We start from the raw sequence: 21513 nt of genomic DNA on the forward strand, positions 1-21513 counted from the left end.
TTATTTTAGTTGTTGTTTTTGTTTTGCTTGTTTGCTTCATTTTCACTTATGTTTCATGTATTGTATTTATTACAAACCAATGTCTCTGCGTACAAATCTCTACGGAAGTGCAGGTGAAATCGGTTAATGACGTATCTATTTTGTCTGACGGTTTTATGCATTTATCCAGTATATGTGTTTAAGCGGTCTGCTCTAGAAAAAAAGTTTATCGTGAAGAGACAAGTGTGTCAGATTGCAGAGTATGGCAGTTTTCGCCAATTTCTCAGGTGTGCGGAGGCACAATGCTGGTGTGCAATGCGACTCGTGATCCAACGCTGCCAGGCGTTTGTGCAGCCAGTGCAGATAAAAATGCAGCCTTTTACATTAGAAATCGGTGGAAAAAATCAATGCTTTCCTTTTTTTTGAGACATGAATTTTAAACATTAATTTTGAGCTTCTTAACACTTGTAATTTTTTTATTTGGGCTTTATATTTCAAATTTTTTAACAGAGCTAAAATTAGTGTCTCCTTTTTTTGGAGACACTGATTTGTCCTGGTGTGCAATGCCGTTTCAGAAAAAAATCTATTGTGCGCTCTTGCCATACGCTGCACTCTGATGACTAGGCCTAGCCTACGTACTCTACAAAAAAATACTCTAACAAAGCCACGCAATCTTCATTACCAGATAAACCGATTTGTTTTGTATAAACCGGCATATAAGCCCTTCCAAACAAAACTATCAGACAAAAAAATGGCGAGAGTTTATACGCCAGACCTTAAGTCTAATCATAATATTTTATGTCTCATTGGTCGAAACATTGCACATGAGATAAACAGTGCACATGACATTGTGGTTAAAAGGACAAAATCAAAGAAATTCACACACAAATTAATCGTTAAACTCTCTTTGACGTGTTGTCTTGGTCCGTGGTATGGCGCAATCACGCCGAATTTACGCCACTTGGCGGACAAACTACAGAGTAAAATCTTTATATTATCCTCTTTTCCGTGGGATTTCTATGTTCCTTGCTACATAGTACTGCAGTTTTCAACTAATTTATTAAGACATTTATCCTGATGTGCGCTAAACAAGCAATGCCTTTACAAATACTGTTTATAAAGGCATAGAAACAAGCGACAAGCGCAGAAAGGTACGCCAAACATTTAGTAGCGTCCAATTCACCAGCTGCTGTTTAGAAATTCAAAAAACGCAACCTGTTAACTTGTAACCAGTTGCGCAATCGGTTTTGCTTATTACTTACTTAATTCACTGGCCACCGGGAAATTAAGTGTCAATTTTACCCGGTGTTCATTTGCTGAGTTCGGGAATAACTGATAAGGTAAACGAAAATTAGTCTGCGAGTACGATAAATGCGGGATGTCAACTTGAAATAACATCCTTGTATGTCTAAATCAAATTCCTACATTAAAATCAAGTTGACATGTCTTCTTGATTTCCTACGTCTTGTGCCCACAATTTTGAGATTTCCTTGATGTTCCTGAAAGTAGAGTAAAAGATATTTCCTAGGATTCTTGATTTCCTACTGTTAGTGACGATTTTCTACATACATATTATGTAAACACGTATGTTTATACAATTTCTATTATTTTCTTTATTTTCTCGGTTTCCTATGTCCTAAAATTAATGTTACCGCTCCCCCTGTTCGATTTCAATACACATGCGGAAGCGCTATTCTTGTGATGCCTTTAACGACATTTGCTCCTGTTCAGTGGACCCAGGTAACAGTTCTGTGCTCGGGCAATACAATTTAAAAAATGAAAATACCAAATAAAAATGTTTTACGATCGGAACTTGCACTTAAGCTATAGTTCGGTAACAATTGAGTCTAGTACAAACTACAAGTTCACAATCACAGGATGCCTTTGTATGCTAAGCTGCAGCTACTCAAATTGTCTGCTTATGTCTCTGCTACTCAAATTATCTGCTTGTGTATTTGTATGTCAGACTTTGAACCGAACAATTAACGAGCAGGAAAAAAGTGGAAAAGCCAAAGATCTCAAAACATGCAAGATAGCAATAATACAATTGTTCTATAAGATGGTAGGTTAGAAACGCCACAAAACCCACAAAATATTTCCTAAGGCTAACAAATTCACGCCAAATATTACAAACAACGAGACAAGTGCAGTATCGGGAAATGTAGAGGACAAAGTGTGTGTTGAAAATGAAACAAATTTTGCAAAGACTTTCCTAAGTCTGAGGATTGATGTTCTGAAACTAGGCTATTTGTCTGCCTAACGAATACAAAAAACGACTGATTTCCAAATTTCATCAATAAACGATATTTTAAATATGAAAAACAGTCCACAAAAACGGTACCAAAACACAAATAACCTATAGGCCTATGTTGTAAGCCTAGTAGGCCTACCGATATTGTTATAACATTGCAGCATGGTACCGGTATTGTGTTTATAAATGGCAGGGCAGCCAGTTGCCTATGTACAGGCCTGCAGCTATTTTGATCTCAATAAAACCACTGGTTTCCAACGTTTTACTACTTGCGGACCTCTAGCTGCAATAATGCCTTCCTCAATGAACCCCAACTTTGAGAATTGTTATACTTAATAGACCCGACAGCCGACTGGAAAGTACGGCTGTGTTTGACAAGAAATCGTCCGTGCAAAGACGCAAATTTTGACGTGATGTCGTACACTAAAGCCGCAAACCAGTTTTTCTTTCTTTACTTATTATAAATTGGTGTGAAGATATAAAAGTTGGCATGTATTTTTAATGAATCTCGTGTGTGCAGCTTCCACACTTTCCACTCATGTTTATAAGCTATTTGTGAGGAGTTAAAAGTCTAACTCACGGACCCACTGCGCCCGTGGACCCCACTTTGGGAACCACTGCAATAACAGTTTCGTCTTTTAGTTTTACCAATTAGGTCTACCAATTTGTTTTGTCATGGTATCATGCATTATTTGGTTTTAATTTGGATTCTCATAGAAGTTAAGGACAAAAGTTTGGCATCTGATAAACTGAAATATTTTAATTTTACAAACGTCTGTTTTAGTCTTGTAACTGTTAATATTATTCTTAATTTTATTTTTATTGTGTAGTGCTGTAAGTTTGGTGACATAATTAGCATAATGTTAAGTTGTTCACACAGCTAAATTTATAAAAAGTGTATAACATTTGATTGTACCTTCAGGCTTTAGAATACATTTCTGAACACTTTTGGTGAAATAGTATACATGGCCTTCATATCATGAAACCATCAAAGGGTTCTACAGTCTTTCAGAGAACAAAGAGACATTCTGGTTGTTGTGCTGCACAGGACTCTAGTCCAATTAAGCAAGCTGGCAGTGTTGCTGCAAGGACTCGATCCAGTAGCAGTGTAGATACAAGCTGCATGCAAAGATCAACTCGCAGCACTCCAAGCCAAGCATTTTTTGAACTTCAATATCACTCCAAAAGATCGTTGCAAGGTGGATTTTTTAGTTATAGTTCGGAAGTTACTAATATTTTATTAAATTACAATATGATTAATAATAGTACTGTCTGAGCCAAAAGAAGACCAAAGAGTGGATTTAACTCTCGCGTGCTATAAGCAACTTCTGTAAATAAACTTCGTAATGTCTAGTTTAACCAATTCAACTTTGTGATGAATAACAATGCGTAAATCATTCACCCTTAAAGCTTTAGCTTAAACATCTTCAATAAAAATGTTGCATGGTTGTAGTATCAACTTCTGATTAATAAAACTCAACTAAATGACGGCTAAACTTCTTGTTAATAAAATGTTTTCTACTGTTTTGGATCTTGGTAACCATACTATGTATCAATTGAAAAGCCTAGGACACATCATATTTTTATGACGTAATGTTACTTGACCCATTGTTAACCATGGTCAATCAATGTAACAGTAGACCAAAGCAAAAATGTTCATCTTAAAAATTGCCCCAAAGATACGAATTATTTGATACAGTCAAACGTTTGTTTCCCAACCATAATTAAAACTATGTATAAGCATAAAACAATTCATTGAAAATGAAACGAAAAAAATAATTTTCTTTTAATCTTTTTGCACTGTAACTTGGCGATTGCCATGTTCTCAGATATTTCCAGCAAATCACCTTTGATAGCGTCTTCACTAAAGAGCACTTGTTTCAACTATGCCAGTGGTTCTTAATCTATTTTTTTGCCATGACCCAAAATCTTATCTGTGGAAGCTGTGGCGACCCAAGTTGAATTTTGAGTACATTGTACTTATTTTGGAGGCCTCTCGCATATTATATAGAATAGAACAGATATAGAAATATCCACTTTCAGTGTAGTCGCCAGGACCCATTTTCGAAGGCTCCGCAACCCAGGAGTTATGAACCACTGAACTATTCTAAGAAATTCATTTTACATTTACAGTTTAACCAAAAGTAGATATAATATTTTTCTTGGGACAAGTTGGAAAAACAGGCTAGTTTACTTCATAAAACGCATTATGATAATGCGTTACATAACTACACAACTACGATAACGTTGTGCTGATCTTACGCTCTCGTAGTGGGGAAATCCCCAACTTTCAATTTACCCCATTTTTATCATTTTCTTTTCAAAAATCAACGTCGATGCTAACAATGGTTGCTTATGTGCAGTGGTCCTGGTGAACAATTCCAAATTCAAACAATACAAAAAATAAAAAAACTGAACGAAATGTTTGTGTCAGTTGGAACGTGCACAAAATTTAACTTGGTAACCGGAGTGATGCTTGAGCATGAGAAATCATCACCAGGTTAAGTCGTGCAAAGACTTTCCTCAGTCTGAAGATTATGATACCATACTATAATATGGTGGATAATAAAACTTGTGGCCATTCAGGTGCCAGATACCGGGTTTTACCGATGTATCAGTCCCTCTCAAACATCGGCATCTACCGATACATCCATTTTCCGAAAATCAGTTCCAGAAAAAAGTCAAAGGTTATACAAAACATCGACCGATGAAATGGCAAAAAAGAACCAGTGCCATTGCATCGGTAAAGTTGCCGATATATCGATTTTCCGATGTTTGACATCGGCATCGGTACATCTATAGTTTAAATGGAGTCTCATTCAGTGACATTTGGAAAGGATGACAGCTCTAATCTTGCTGTTTATGAACAAAATACTCCTAAATAATTTTTTAGAGCAAATTCCTCCATATGTCCGTACAATATATCCAGATGTCCTCCTGTCTACTCTTGCCTTTCATTTTTCTTGCTAAGCAAGTAGCATAGTACATAAAATGGCGGAGGCAAATTTGTCACAGAAATACCAGTTTAGAGGATTCTCAAGGTAGCCTGGTAATAATTATGCCACAGTTGTTTGCAGGGGTATATATGGTAATAACTTGATATTAAATCTCCGTAGTTGTAAGAAGCACCCTACGTAGGGTTGTAGTGGAGGAGCATTGTAATTGAGCTTGTTCAAGTAAACATGGTTTTTCTTTTGATCGTTGCATTCATTTTTGTTTGGCATATAGTCAATATCTTAACTGTAACTATATGACACCTCACAGTATGACACTTAAATTGCTTGATCGTGTCCCAACGCACGTACCATATTTCTTGGTTTATGTGCCGCTAATATTGTCAAGTAGCTGGCTAAGAAATTCCGAAAAATGTTAGACCTGCACTGTTTTGGATAAAACACTTACGATAAACAGTGTGGAGTTAAAGGCAGAGTACAATATTTTTAATCGAGAATCAAACATGTGTATTGAACACTTACATTTTGCTTGTATGATTTGAATTGATGATGACCTCATTAAGTTAAACTCTTTTGGCAGATATCCAACTTACATACTGTCATTTGTGTGTATATTACATATTCATGTGCAAGGTTGGCAAGTAGAGAAAAATGGCAAAGGATTGGTTTTGGCAAACATCGAATTTGCATCTGTCTACAAATTTATTTGAAAACATTCATTGCTCTTAACTGAACCTTCCAATTTGCTACATGTTTGACTTATCCAAAATTTCTCTTGGATAATTTTTATTTTTCATCAACTAAAATCTTCTGGTAAATATGATTTGCACCTTGTGATTACCAGGGCAAAGGCGCGGATGTGATTGAGCTTTTTTAGTACAAAATATCTATTTGTGTACGGCTACGGCGCAATGGAGTTTTGCAACGTCAGTTTCCTAAAAATGCATCAATCTGAACGACCGCTGATGCTATAAACTTATCTGTCCAACTAATGTTAATTCATTGTTTTCGTTCATAATGGCAGCAACTACAGTTTGACAAATGATAAAATCATTCATATATATTGTGTTGCACAGCCCGGTGACGGTCAGTAAACGGTGCTATAATCTGTTGTGTATCTGGTTGCAATTTTTGTGAAAATTTGTCACCCCGACGTAAACAAGTCTTTCCAGTTCCTGACTGACAAACAGACGGACTGACTGAGTAAATCACACATACATATAGATAGATGGATATTTTATGTTCTGGTGATTTTTACCAAGTTTCTTGTGATTGTTTAGACAGTGAAAGTGATAAGAATCCAAAGCGTAGAAGCAAACGTTCTTCAACATGTTCTTCCTCATCAAGCATGTCTTCAGAAGTTGAACTTTCAATAAATACAGCATCAACCCCTTGCAAAAAAATATTTATAAAGCCTTCACCTCAATTAATTAATAATCTTGAAAAAGGTATATATGAATGTGACTATTTCAAAATATAGTATGTATTAATATTAATTTACATTAATATTTGCAATGACATGAAATTTTCAAGGTTTTACGAAATTTACAATTGATATTATGTGGTTTTACTGGAATTACAATATTTGGCATAAAAGCCTGACCAAATAAACTCTTGCGCAACTCATATGATTTGTTTGAACTTTCATAATTATTGTGTGCCTTTAGACACCAACTTTGGAAACCTACAATCAGATGACATATCAGTTATACAAACAAATAATAGTACCTCAATAAATGTTGATTTAAATTCGTGCCATCTTAATGGACTCTGTAATTCTCACTCTGAATTGTTTAATTGCAATGGAAATGGAGTGCAGCCCAACCAAGATCAACATAAAGACAAACCAATGGTTGTAAATGGACACAATGGCGCTGAACATAAAAGCAGAAATAAATTTGAATGGTCAGATGCCAAATATGCTATCCCAAATAGTAAAAGTTCTGTTCCTAAAGAGAATGGTCATCAAAAACTTTCGAACATTGAAGCCTGTGAAATATCTACAAATGATGATTCTTACACTTGTAGCACACTGCTAAAAAAGTCTTCCAGAAAGCGACATCTTTCTGAAGTAAGCTTACAGAGTTTGGGTAATTTGTGAATGAAGTTAAACTGTAATATTAAAGGCAAATGTATTATTCTTCATGTCGTTGTTTACATGTATCCCTTCAAAATATGTAGTTAGTCATACAACTAAGATAAATTACGCTTTATTACAGCAGATACCTCAAACCTTGCGGAGAAATCGTCGGTTATCAGAACGTGGAGAAATGGCATCAGTAGTGGAGTTCTTATTCAAACAGACAAAAAGCCTTTGTACCAGGTTTGTTTTGACTGTTATGCATTTCAGTATACAATTTAGCTCAACTTAGTTGGTGTGGTGTTACTTTTGGCTTGCAATTACGCATGCTTCAAGCCAGGTTCTCTGCTGCACAAGATTCTTGTTAAATGTCATGGCCAAGCAGCATTTAAAGATGCTTGCCTCTGTTCAGTGGTTTTAGGAAGTGCCAAACTTGGACAATATGCACTGTCTCAATAGTAAGAATTCAAACGAAAACAGACTGTGCAGAACTCTGTCTCATAGCTAATGAATTGACATACCGGTAACAGAGCAGCGCCATACTTGTTGTAGAGTAAAATCATTTTTTTGGTGAAATCCCACCCCATCTCATTGGCCAGAGTTTTTTTGACAACTGTTAATAGCTAATTATCTACATAGACTTGTTGTCATTATAGTGTACATACATGACAACGAAAATGTTAACTTTGTTGCAAAAATTGTTTGGTCCAAAAACTATCCAATTACTCCTCTGTACTCATATGAATATTTAAGAGGCATCTAAAATGCATACAAAAGGGACAGGTTGCTTGCATAACTTTCATTCTGTCTCTTTCAGGGAAGCAACTGACTCACATCCTCAAACTTCATTCAAAAACTGTAATTCTTCATTTGGTAACCACCTTGCTGAAGTGCAATATTTAAATAATGGATACTTAGTGGAAGAAGCTTCGGTTACTGCTGAAAACACATCCGATCACGAAGCTAACTGCGACGTTTCTGAGAGTATGAATTCAAAAGATACAGACTCCAAAACACATTCCATCCAAACCCCAAACAAAAATAATATGTTTATGTCAAAAGAGCAAAATCACTGTGATCTTGACAGAAATTCAGACAAGGTGAACTCAATGTAACCAGCATGAACTAAAACAAATGAAAAACACTTATAATTTGCATACTTGAAGTAATTTCCAGTTTTTTTATTTTGTATTTAAAGGAAAGTGAAAGTGAAGGTGAAGATAACCAATGCGTAAAACCACGGAAGAGATCTCTACGGAGTTCTGGCATTAAATGCCAGCCTGATTATTATGCATTGAGCTTGAATTTAATGATTCATAGGCCAAGGAAGGCTAAGCAGGCATCTACTGGTATGTCTTCAGACTGATAGCGAACAAAATTTACAAGGCTGTATGCAGTGAATTTGGTAGATCCACAAAATGCCTCAGGAAATTATTGAGATAAAATGTTTTGTTATATTTATTAGTATACATGAAAACATGATAGGTAAGTTTATTAACAAACCACAAGGAATTACTAAGATTTGTTTTTTGTGAAATATGTAATAGTTGGTTGGTTAGGATAATATTGGCTCACGCATTTACATTAACACAACTTGTGGTAAGTAAGCTGTTTGATATTTTTTATAGAACATGATGAAAATCTTTCTGTTGTAAAACTTGATGCTGGGACTGAGGAAATTACACTAATAGATGATAAATCTGATAAACAGGAAAATCATCAGGAAGTTGATAAGCTTACTCTAAAACCTGTTGACACTGCTGATGCTACCCAAGTCACAGAAACTGCAAAAACTGAAAACACACAAACCGTGTCATTTCAAAAAAGTAAACATGTTCAAAACAATCATGTTGCTATAACTCCTCCCACTGCCACTGCTTCCCAAAGTGGTGTGAGTAATATATTAAATTCTCGAAGACGAGTGTGTGGACGAGGAAGGGGTCGCTATCATGGAAGAAGTCTACATAGAATAACACAAGAAAGTGATGTTCTTGAATCTTCACAATTATTCGATGAAGAACCACCCAGTGGCCCCGATGCATACTATTTTGAATCAGACCATGTTGCCTTAAAACAAAATGAAGAGTAAGCACATATTTTTATTTAGTAAGATAGGTGTTCTGAACTGATAAGTTTTAGTTGTTTTCAATTTTTACAATCATTTTATAACCAGTTATGTTTAGCAAAAAATATCGTATATCATGTGATCTATTTCTGCATGCAACTCATATTTTTTCACTTAGTTACCATAACGTGCTGCGCATTGCATCGCTTTTGGAAGCACAAAGGAAGCAAGCTTTAGCAGATATTCAAAGCCTGAAAACAAAGCTACATGAAGGGCTTGACAATCCCATAGGCTTTGTAGATATATTGCAAAGACAGGTTGGTGTATAAGAAAAAGATGCAACTATCTTGTATGGAATTCAGTGTATAGAAAATCAATCAATGTACATATACAAATGTGTAGGACCTTTTCAATTATTCTCTGTTCAGCACAATGTGTATATTTTTGAAGGTGGACGTGCACTTGCCTAAAAATCTGATAGTACCATCAATTCCAGAGATTGATTGGTCCAAATATACCTCACAGTTCGGTACGTTTGATCATGTCTTCTCTTCACAAAAGGTGTCTTCAAAACCATTCACTAGACGAAAAAAGATTAATTTTTCTTCTGGTGCAATACAGGTATATTTTATAAAATTATTAATTTAAGTTTTTGGAGTAGCACACCGTCGTAGACACTGAAATCGAACGTGGGAGTGTAAAGTCACACTACGCCTTTATGCTTCGGAGCAGAAAATGTCACATGCTATGCGGGGAAGTTTGCAATGTGTGTTACCTTAGTCCCATTCGCAGCAATATCTGCACATTCTGAATGAACATTGCTCTATCTGCAACTGCAACCACAGTTTGAAACACAGCCAAACTTCATCTATGTTTCTAGTTTACAAGATGGGGTTGCTATGCATACATTTTTTTGGAAAAATTTGATATTAGGCGCTCACTTTGCAAACTTCTCAGTTTGGTCACATCCCTTGATAAAGTGAAACTAACATCACTCCAATTATGTGTCCGGTGCCACTTGAGGTACCTTTTTATATCCACCATGTTTTAACTTCCAACTTATTCAAACATTAACAAAACAATTGCAGCAATACCAATACAGGCAATAAATGAATTATTTTATTAAGCATTGTCATAGATCTGTGAATATCTTGGCTAAACATGTAAACATGTTCAATAAAATTTTGAAATATACTTTTGTTAGGTTGTTGTAGTTTTATATCTACAGCAATGTTAAATAAAATGAAATTTAGTTTTAGTTATTACGATACAGTTCTTAATGTACCGCCAGATCAATAGATAATAATTAATTAATCAGTCTTTGAGTGGCTTCTCTTTTTTACTGAAAGTAGGTCAAAAACCCAACCACTTTTCCTTAATTACCTGTACATATGTACCGCTTATGGTTTTTCAACATTTTTATTGCAATTGCTACCGTGCCTGATCAACAGAAAAAGTAAAAGCACGAAAGAATGATGGCATAAATTACTTGCTTAATGCAAGCTGTTGAGCTCATGTAAAAAAACTTAAAACTTTAAGCGTTTTACTGGGTGGTCAATAGTGGTCATATTTGTAAACAAAAAAAATGGTTTTGCACTAATTCCCCCCCAAACAGCCTATACACATATACAATGACATTGGTTGTTGTTGTACAATGTTTTTAATTTAACATTTCACACTTCAAGTTTTTAATCTTCCGCTTATTTTATGCGAGATTAAGCAGATTTTGTTTATTCTATTATTAATTATGTTGAAGAATACTACCTTGTCATTATTATTGTCCTTTTGCATATTTGCAGGTTTCCGAAAATTCTTCAACTACTTCAAATGTACGTAATAAATAGCTGCATACAAGTGTGGTGCATTTATATATAGACTATTACTTGATGTAGGTGAAATAGATTAAAGCAATAACAGTGAAAGCTGTTTAATCCAAGCTGAAATGTCCATTAAATTGGCTGGTTGTCAAAATTAGTAAAATTCTTAATTATTTGCATTTTGCATTGGGGTTTTAGAAGCGATTTGTCAGGGCAGATTAAACTATTTTGAAAACAAATTAAAATTAAACAAACTATTAAACAAATCTAAATCTCAGTGGTTAATTGTATTTATTTTCATGATCATTTTTGTTTTCAAAGTGCAAATGTACCTTTTCAACAATTCAAAGTAAAAATTTATTGCCTTAAGTATAAATATTACATTTAAGGTCACTGATGCATATCATCAACTCGCGTACTTATGCCATTTATAGAGTATTTCAAAAAGCCGTTCACAAACCTTCAAAAAGTCATGGAGTGTAGAAGAACAAAGAAAATTAGAAGAACTTTTGCTGAAGTATCCACAAGAAGCAGTTGAATTTCATAGGTATTGATAAAACAGTTAAATATGGTCATTTATTATCAATTTTCTTGCAGAATTAATGAGATTTAATTAATATATTGGAAGCTTGTACCTAATTTAAATCATATATCTTGTATAAGTTTTAACTTCGTATTCCGGTAATGTGTTTTTAAGTATTAGTGCAGTGTTTTTTGTATGCAAAGTTGTAGTAATAGCTTTTTTTACCTTCTTAACATGTTATGACCATCTCGCCACGATATGTTTATCAAGCTTGTTTTACATACCTGCTGCTTGTGCATTTAGTTGAACTTGTTTAACTTTCTTTACGTATGTAGCATAGCAATAGTGTGTTCTTCTGCATCATACCAGCGTAAGTTGTAATCACCAGCCGTTTCACTGTGTTTTAAGTTTTTTGCATGTACTATTTTTCATGGTATATAATCGTTTATGTTTAACTGTTAGATTTCGAAAAATCGCTGCTGAACTGGGTGGCCGGACTCCACTACAAGTTCAGTCTCGTGTTCAGAAATACTTCATAAAACTTGCAAAAGCAGGCCTGCCTATACCTGGTCGAATGCCTCGCATAGATCGCTTACAGAGTTGTAAACCAAGGCATTTGCACAAGGTAAGTTAGTATTTAGGCTTCCATCATATACATTGGTTTCTTATTATGCAATTTGGGCGTAATCATTAACTCCTTGCACCACAGCATCGTTCTCATCCTCAAGCTTCCTTAACTCGGATCTCTACTTTCTTCACTGACTTTCATGTTCCAGTCCGAATGCAAGACGGTGATGATGATAATAGCCGTATGCCAAGTAATGGTCCGGCTGAAGATGATGATGGAGGTTGGGAGACTATTAAATCAGAGCAAGTGTCGGTGAGTAGATAAATTTTAGATTTCATCAGCTGGGGCAATATTGAAACCAATAAGTTTTAATATTAATGCTCAATGATTTTGTCACATTTGCAGAAACATTTATACTTGTTTGGTTTAGGACGAGGAAGATGTACCCAATGAGCTAAGGTATTCTGATGAATACTTGGAAATATTAAGATTGAAACGAAAGCGACAAGGACAGCTTCGATTGTTTGATACCAATGGTAACCAGCTATTAGCTCAGCATTATGGTTACCAGGTACTAAATTAAGCATTGTTTCAAATTTTTTTGATCTTTTGTCATTTTACCTGGCATAAGTCTGTTTGACTGCTCATAAGTAATTTATACCTTATTTTCATAGTGTGATGTTTGTCAATGTGAACCAATCAGAGGTTTGCGGTACCACTGCATCGACTGCCCAAGTGAAAGTTCTGTGGACTTGTGTCAATCTTGCATTAGAAACCAGAGGTATAACATGCTTTTAACTTTATTATTGGTTATAACTAGGGCGATTATTTTTTGACATGTCAAAAAAAGTCATAAATTTGTCAAATTTACAGCGTTAGGTCAAAAATTGTCAAAATTGTTTAAAAAGTCAAAATTTTTTACCACGTCAAAATTGTTTACAAACTGCATTTTCGTGGTGTCATAGAGGTTGCACTGTAGGTGAACTTGTCATTTTATATTGTACACCTTGCAGTCTACTTTATACTGTTGTAAATGGTCCATTGTCTACTTATTGTGAACCTGCTCTTGCTTCGGTTTTGCTTTAGATTCTTCATCCATCTATAGTTTAGACCAGAGGTGACGAACTTGCGGCCCGCCAAACAATTTTGTGCGGCCCACCAAACGATTTGACAAACGCCCATACATGCAAGGCATATAGGACTTATAGGAAATTCAGGGTTGCCATACCGTCCGGAAAATTCCGGACATGTCCGGAATTTAGGGTTAAATTTTGCGTCCGGGAGACCAGCAGTCTTGAACGAAGCGTCCGGTGAGACCAGCAGTCTTGAACTTTCTTTCACCTGTTTCTAATCTTTGCGCAATGCGATATCAAAAGCTGATAGCACAATTGAGTCGCAGCAGTATGTCTTCAATAGATTGCCGCACTCAATCGATGTATTTTTTGCGGCCGCGGGAGCAGCTAAAAATCTGCCAAATGAAGCGGTTGTGCTTGAATGCTAATTATTATGCAAAATGTTAAAAAAATTGTGCGGCCCGCTTGCTCAGCCGTAACTGACAAAGTGGCCCGCGTCATCGAATAGGTTCGTCACCCCTGGTTTAGACAAATGTATTGAACAGTTTTTGTTGTGTTTTAGTTGCAGTTTTTTGGCAGTGATTTGTAATTAGCTTATTTCACTTTTCAGAATAGGCTAGGTCTGTGTTCAGATTTTGGCCTTCTTTACTACAATAAATTTTAACTTTTTGTACAATAATGCGTAATTTAACTACTTGAAATCTTCATACGTCAAAATTTGTCAAAAAAAAAGTTTTTTAATGTCAAAATTTTCAATTTTTAGGTCAAAAAATAATCGCCTTAGTTATAACCTTGTTATATATACAGTTTTGTAAAGGTTAAATTGCAGGATAAGCAGCTTAATACTTGAATATAAGCTTTAATGTTGATGAAATTGTTATTACTTGTAATGTTTGGCATTATGTTGTCTTAGATAAATTTGAACATTATTTTAAAGCTCATAGTAGTATTATTTGGAAAACAAATGATAAAATTTGTGGTACAGTACTTGATTGTTGTTCATAGATGTTTTTGTGTAAGTAAACAACTAAACATATTTTGGGAAAATACTTTAAATGAATTATCCTCATTTCATGAAGTTACTTGCTGTTCTTAATCGTCATTGGTGTTATTTTGGAATGATACAAAAATTATTATCAAACTTTTGTGTTTCAGGCGTTATGAAACTGCGGTACATAAGGCAAATCATCGATTGGAACCTGTGTATGCCAGTGTAATAGAAACAGCAGAAAACACGCACAGCTTAACTGATTTTGAAAGCAGACCTTATGCTGATGGCGATTACGTAAATGTTGCTACCTCCTGTGGTGAATATAATTACCTTGACTCAAATTATCTTCCTCAGTCAGGGTGATATATTTTCTGCCGAATATTCTTGTATCATTACCCATTGTTTGATTTAATGCAACATACGCAGTTAGTTTGCTTGTTTTGAATCTACGGTATTCCATTGCTTTATAATGCCTCAGGGAAGGCAAAAGGTGAATTGTTTTAGTCCAGTACTACATTGCTGTAATGTAAAATCAAAGAAGTTAATATTTTGCAAATTCATTACTTCTTTGCATATGTGTAGTAGTTAGTATTTTTTCAAAACTACGCATCTGTTGTGACAATGCTAAGATATATCTTTTTAAGGTTTTTATAACATGCAGTAAATGATTTCATTGCTATTTCAAGTTTTCAGATAACCAAGATTTTAAAGTATTATCAAAGTCAGTGAGGTCTTGTACTATACACAATTCTGATATAAAATTGCCGGTTTACAAGTTTTGATTCTGAAGAAGAACATAACAAATAGGTTAATGATTAGAATAAGGAAGTAGCGTTCAATACTTTTCTTAGTATAAATACTAATTTTGCTGATTAAACGAATATCTGGATGCAAGCTGTTACACTTTTGTTAGGTACTGTTCATAACGGTAATTACAACGCCTTTAGTTTGTGAGCTGTGGTAATGTCCATTTGTTTGAGCTGGTAGTCATAGCTAAAACAGAAATACCGTTGCTCCTTTTTTCAAGCGCATAATAATGCAGCTCCACTTGCCAGTTGCCTTCAATTGCTTATTGACCAATGTTTTGTCTCTTTCGTGTACAATTTTTGATGTCTTTAGAATAAATGGCGCAAAAGAGGCCAACTAGTCCGTGTATTATTTTTGACTTAATAGCATCGTACATTCTCAGACGGTCACAACATTTCATAATTAATATATGTAAGCGGGGTGCAAACACGAGATATGTCACAAAAGAGTCTGGCCAAAAAAAAACATTTTATTAGCATATAAAAAATAATCAAGAGTGAATATTGTCAAATTGCAGGAAACCCATTCGATATCTACGCACTTATTTTTTATCCGGAAGATATGTTCCTTGTTTAATGCCATCGTCATGGTGGAAAAGCCAGTAGTTGGTTTTCCGCAAACCGCTTTTCTTTTCCAATAATTTATTCGTTTGGTATAACATTAAACATCAAAAAGTGTGTCTAGCCACTCTAGCGGATAGCTTGAATACAGTCGCCTTTATAATTATTTGTAGAGGCCTTTGCTAAGAAATTTAAAGTTAAGAAATTATTGTATTGAGCCCGGTCAACTCAATGTACAACTTCTCTCGTTAGTTCTTTACGCCATCAGTTGTTTGTTTTGCTGATTTTTAACACGACATGTAAAAAGTTTTGTACTGTTAGAATTGCTTAAGTGTTCTACTACTAACGGCCAGTCACATCAGCTAAAACTTATTAAAACCAAATTTATTTGCCAGTAAAGAACAGTATAACAACGGCCTCGGTCTAGCACCAAATCCAGGTTAAAACTTTTATTGCCATCGCGTAGCGCCGTAGCCTATACTCATTTTTCTTTACAACGATTGAAAAGGTGCGGCGTTTCATACCATATTCAAACAATTTAAAAAGTACAAAGCGTTATACGATATGACATGTATCTATACGTGTATCGCCAACGTGTTACATGGTTTTTAATAGTGTGTAACTTTAATTTTATTACTTTCATTTATATTAATAATTAGTTTATATATAGCGCAATGCAGTATATGAGTATAGTATAGTGAACATTCCAATTCAGTTGTATGACGGTGATCGAAACGGAGACGCGCCGTTATATCAGATTAGTTATAACAGATTAGTTCCACCAAAGCGGTTAGTTATTGTGTTTTTTTTTTGGATTAATTAATTACGATGTTGATCTTATTCAAAATTTTTTAATGATTTTTTATATTCATTTAATTTTTGTGATAAAATTCTAAAGGGCGCCTTTTGAAACTTTTTAGTCAGTTCTACTTCCATTGTTTTCATAATACGTGAAAACCTCTTATTTGGCTAAGTGATTATGTTTAAAATCGGTTGATGTCTTGATAAACTAAAAAGTCAGTAAGAAAGTTCCAAATGAATTTGTGCCGAAGCCTAAGAATTATATTTTATTATTTCTTTTTCGCCATTGGCTGCTGGGAACGAGAAAGAATGGTGCTATGGCTTTATTATAGCATTCGAAAACAAGAATGATACCCTCACAAACAATCAATGAGCAGGAAAAACGTCAAAGCCCTAGGACTTAAAACGTGCAAGATGTTAGCTGTGGTGGTGCTACTATGATAGAGATTAGCACGGCTACCAAACCTGTAGAACACGTTATAACACTAACAACAAAACACGAAAACTAAAAGTCAAGTTACTAGAAGCTTCAACTCCTATGAAAATTAGTGTAACTTAGGCTTTTTCTGTCAAAGAAGGCAACTAGATAAAAGGATTTCATTTTGAACAATTACATAGCTGTGTAAGATCTATTTTCTCGAATGACGCGCGTAGGCTACTTAACCTACCATAGTTGCCTAAACGAAAACAACCCAAAACGTTTTTAAGCATATTCGATGGTGTTTTACAATAATCCTCACGTCAATCTTCTGTTCGGTTCGGTTTTGCAGCGTATAACTATAGGTAGCGTTTTGGCAGAAGACACGACGACGGTACTTCGATCAATGCTGAATAATTTTCTGGAAAATCGCAATCAAGCAAAGTGAAGTTGATTTTTGTACATTTGGTTACCAGAAAATTACGTAACAGTATGGCCGAACTTACCGAAGTCATTTGTTTGAAAAACGCTTTTATAACATTTGACGTTAACAACGGACGTGGTATAAATAAAAAAATTCATTAAACAAGAACGTTTTTAGTTTCATTTGTAGCATATTGACCTCACATAAAACGTAAAGTCATAATCATACTTTTATAGTCAAACTTCCATAATTCAAAGTTTAAAGCTTTTGTTCTTCATACACCACAAAATGAGAGTTTAAATGTAAACCGGAACACACTTTGAGGGTCCACATCTTGTCCATATGCTAGGCACAAACAGATATTTAGCGGATATCATATCATAGACCAGGGATGGCGAACCTTTTTTAGTGCATGGGTCACAAAAGAGACCTTAATCCTTGAAAAAGCAAAAGTGGGTCATACATTTAATTACATGTTAATGCGAAACTTGCTGCTGCGTCTTCTCTGCAAGTCTTATTATCCTTAGTTGGTAATCGTAGTCTTCACACATGCAGCACTCATATCTGAGCTGAGACGATTCCGTGTGCTTGATTGTATAAAATTCATGTGCGAAAATAAAGATTCGCACGAATAAGAAGAACCAAACAACGTTAACAGAGCTACCGCAAATCTTTTCATAGTTTCAAACGAATTTGGCAGGGAGTTCCACTCTGTAAGAATTATATTTTCAGCATGGTTTTCAACAGCAGGAAAGTCACAACCATCCATATCCGTTTTCATTTCAATTTTTTGTAGAAGATGATTTAAACGTGCAATAATAACTTTTTTGCAAATACAACACAAGGCTTTATCTTCATACTTGATTACTCCAAATTTGCAAGTCCACTCATCATGGAATAGCCTACCACTAATACTGGCATCAGATTTAAATTTTCTTTTGTTTGTAAAAATTTTCACTACTAGGCCTAGCAAACGAACTGACAGTTAAAAATTAGGTAAAAGATACTCATTTTAGAGTTTCTGGAAAGACTATACTCAACTACCGCTAGTGCAAAACAAAGTAGGCCTACAAAGAGACCAACTCAACAGAATATAAAAACTTAGGCCTACTTGCAGGCATTAAATGTTTGCAGCTTACCAGACCACACTAATCCTAAACAGCCAAGAGGCATGCAGTCACTAAAGGGTACAAAAGTGTAACATGATTTGCTAACAATCAAGAGCACAATAGCTTTATTACGTTATAAGCACCCAATAACTTGCCGTGATACTGATAACGCACTACTACGGCTTTAGTTGTGTCAGACTGCTATATGGCAATTCGGTACGGTACTAGATTAAAATAGGTTGGGACCTTATTACAAATATTTAGTGAAACATTTATTCTTTGCTTAAATATTTGTTTAAATTTCATTATTTAAAAAAAAGACAAGTGGGTCACTGAAAATCTGTGATGGGTCACTTCATGACCCGCGGGTCAGTGGTTCGCCATCCCTGTCATAGACAGATATCATATTAGATATTAAATGGAAAAGAAAAAAATTTGACAAAGCACCGCACAGTGTTTCGGAAAAAGGCTTTGGTCAATTTCCAGCATCGGTCAGAAATTTCTGGACAACTGTTTTTTGTTTATGAAGTTTGAGACAAATAGTTGTCATTATGCCGTTCGTATACTTACTTTAACAAAAAAAAAATAATTTGTCCACAAAAAACGTTCTACTGGGCGGCATACGGCCAGCCTGTTCGACATTTAGTAGAAGCGCCACTGTTAGACTAATACAATTTTAATTCCATAGTCATTAAACAATTGTTTAACGGCAAAAATGCAACTTATACAGTAAATATGCACATATTTGAAATTTTCATGTATAATAGCGTACCTCATTGTATAAGTTAGTGACAAGTTCGCATTCAAGCTGCCCACCAAGAAATTTCCTGAACTCCCGGTGGGCTTATTCGCCCATGGACTGAAACACATTCTTGTTTGTTTCTTTTTGATATCGTATTGCGAGAATTTAGAACTCTTCAGCAGGCATGCTTAAGTATGCAGAAAAATTTAAATTGAAGTTTTATAAGCAGTGTCATTAGTTACGAGTATCAAAACAGATTAAATGAAAAAAACGGTGGCCTGCAATATCCTATAAATCGGGGGTGTTCAAATGGCGGATCTCGATCCGGATCCAGATCTTTTCAACTTTTTGTCTGGATCTTCCAATGTAGTCTTGAAACAATCTTGCAGCTGTAGCACACTTCACTTTGGACTTTTACAAAGTTATAAATATGTTGTAGGCCCTACAATGTAGGGTACATTTACATAAATAAAGCACCATAAAAATTAAAGCATGTCCAATATGTTTGCTATTCGTATTTAGTGGATCATCACCTTTGTCAGGTTTGGTTGTGGTGGATCATGGTAGAAATCATTTGAGCACCCCTGCTATAAATTTTCTGAACAGTAGCCTACATGCAATAAAACATGAGAAATTCAATAACTATATTTCATAATATATGGCATATGCCATGGAAAAAAGCTTTAGATATTTCCTGGTACCTTAAATGGCCCTTATCGCCTTTTTCTTTGAAGTTCCACTCGTGACTCAAGAAAGAACTTTGAACACATCTCCAGACTTCCTTATTATCCGCAATAAACTTTGGCGTAGCGTAAACTTTGGCATAGTTTTCTACCCGCCTTTATTACGTCACACCTAAAACGTTACGCAACTCTTGGATTGTCAGGCGATTATCGGACGATGTGACGACAGAGTTGCCAAATTATATAACATTAACCGACTTGAATACTTTTCTTAACGTGTGGCGTCGTTTTAGAAAATTGATCAAGCAACACGACGGACTAACTGAAGAAAAAGTGTGCCTTTCAAATAGAGAGAACCTGCTATCCCTGAGGCCATCAGCCTGATTCATTTATATCTTACATGAGCAGTACGAGAAGGTGTGTCTGGAAGCATCGTGCCGAAGAGAAAGAAACTTCCGCAAAAGGTCGATGGTCTTCCAACAAATCGAATTGTTTGGGCCTCACGTCGGCTTGGTAGCCGATTGGTTCGACTGCTGGCCTGGAACATATATGGTTTGTGTTCCATGTTCGGTAGCCTACCCATGCGCGGTGGCGCCATATTTTGCTAGCCTAGTCGGAGTAGCCGAAACATGAAAAAGTAAAGAAATTAACTATTTCATGGTTTCACACTGTAGCGATTACGTTTGTTTGCAGAATGGGTAGACCTTGGGTTACGCAGGGAAAAACGATGGACAAGTCCTTGTGATGTTGTATTATATTTGCAACAAGCCTACCATAATATGCTTAGCCTACTATTCGCCTGATTTAACTGGGTCAGTTACGGTTTTCGGAGCCTGTGCAAGACAGATTGTGATTTGTTCCGGAATGTTTTTGTTGTGATTACCTTAATGATTTTTTTCGGTTACCAAAGTTGTGTTTCTATTACTGAATCTTCGGTTACCAAACTTCGTAAATTGATTAATCAATCATTTATTTTTCGTCAAAAGTGCGATGAGTATGAAGAATCAAGCCAATTGTTACTAACATGTGCCAATGAACGGGAAAAAGTGACAAAGCTGAACAGGCTTAAAACGTGCTCAAAAATAATTAAGGTAATAATTGCTGGTAACAACTAGCACGGCCACTAAACCCATAATCTTGATCTTGCGCAATTGGAGAAAGTCTTTAAAACCACATTTTTTCCGGTTACGCCACTTTAAAACTGATGATTGGTGAATGTTTTCTGCTGAAATAGTGGTAGCCTAAAGAATATTATCATACCACACCATTTTGAGTTGTAGTTGTCGCAGTGAAGAAATAATCTAATAAATAAAGAAAAGTTGAATGTTCGAACGCCAATTTATAGCAAACAAAGTATTGAGGTCTTAGTGCATGTCAAGAGTCAGGTATATTCAATTAAAACCTGAAAAATTTTTTTTTGGCTTGAAAAGTAAAGGGAACTTATATGTTGTAAAGCCAGTATATGCTGTATGTGAACCCGAAATGCTTGATGACTGGTGTTGGAATTAATGATGGTGGTAATGGTAGGGTGGTTAAAGCTTTTTCAATTGGAAATGACTTCACTGGTAGACGATTACTTGATTAGTTGCAGGTGCTGCTTATTTTTTGCTGAGAAATGTTGTGGGTGACAGTACAAGTATTAGTGAAGCATTCTTGTTTTTACAAATT

At 35.3% G+C, this 21513-nt stretch overlaps 1 protein-coding gene and 1 long non-coding RNA gene across 3 annotated transcripts; one reads left to right on the plus strand and one right to left on the minus strand.

Moving 5' to 3' along the window:
* The first annotated feature begins 3125 nt into the window (after positions 1–3125).
* LOC143468998 (uncharacterized) lies at positions 3126–15444 on the plus strand. 2 transcript variants are annotated; one of them, XM_076966510.1, is made up of 16 exons: positions 3126–3429; positions 6465–6632; positions 6852–7255; positions 7407–7507; positions 8082–8364; positions 8463–8613; positions 8893–9349; positions 9508–9646; positions 9780–9950; positions 11129–11158; positions 11581–11693; positions 12132–12294; positions 12379–12549; positions 12668–12808; positions 12912–13018; positions 14466–15444. In XM_076966510.1, exons 1-16 carry the CDS (start codon positions 3210–3212, stop codon positions 14662–14664), a joined length of 3018 nt encoding a protein of 1005 aa, XP_076822625.1. In that variant the 5' UTR covers positions 3126–3209; the 3' UTR covers positions 14665–15444. The 2 variants fall into 2 exon arrangements, with proteins under 2 accessions (XP_076822625.1, XP_076822624.1); XM_076966509.1 differs by having other exon boundaries at positions 3128–3429; positions 7404–7507.
* A 3371-nt stretch (positions 15445–18815) lies between these two features.
* LOC143469553 (uncharacterized) lies at positions 18816–20230 on the minus strand. Its single transcript, XR_013119139.1, has 3 exons — positions 19864–20230; positions 19696–19772; positions 18816–19604 (listed from the first exon to the last, which is right to left on the minus strand). It is a non-coding gene; the product is annotated as an uncharacterized LOC143469553 (long non-coding RNA).
* Between the last annotated feature and the right edge of the window lie 1283 nt (positions 20231–21513).

This window comes from Clavelina lepadiformis, chromosome 8, assembly GCF_947623445.1.
Source record: "Clavelina lepadiformis chromosome 8, kaClaLepa1.1, whole genome shotgun sequence".
Taxonomy (NCBI): domain Eukaryota; kingdom Metazoa; phylum Chordata; class Ascidiacea; order Aplousobranchia; family Clavelinidae; genus Clavelina; species Clavelina lepadiformis.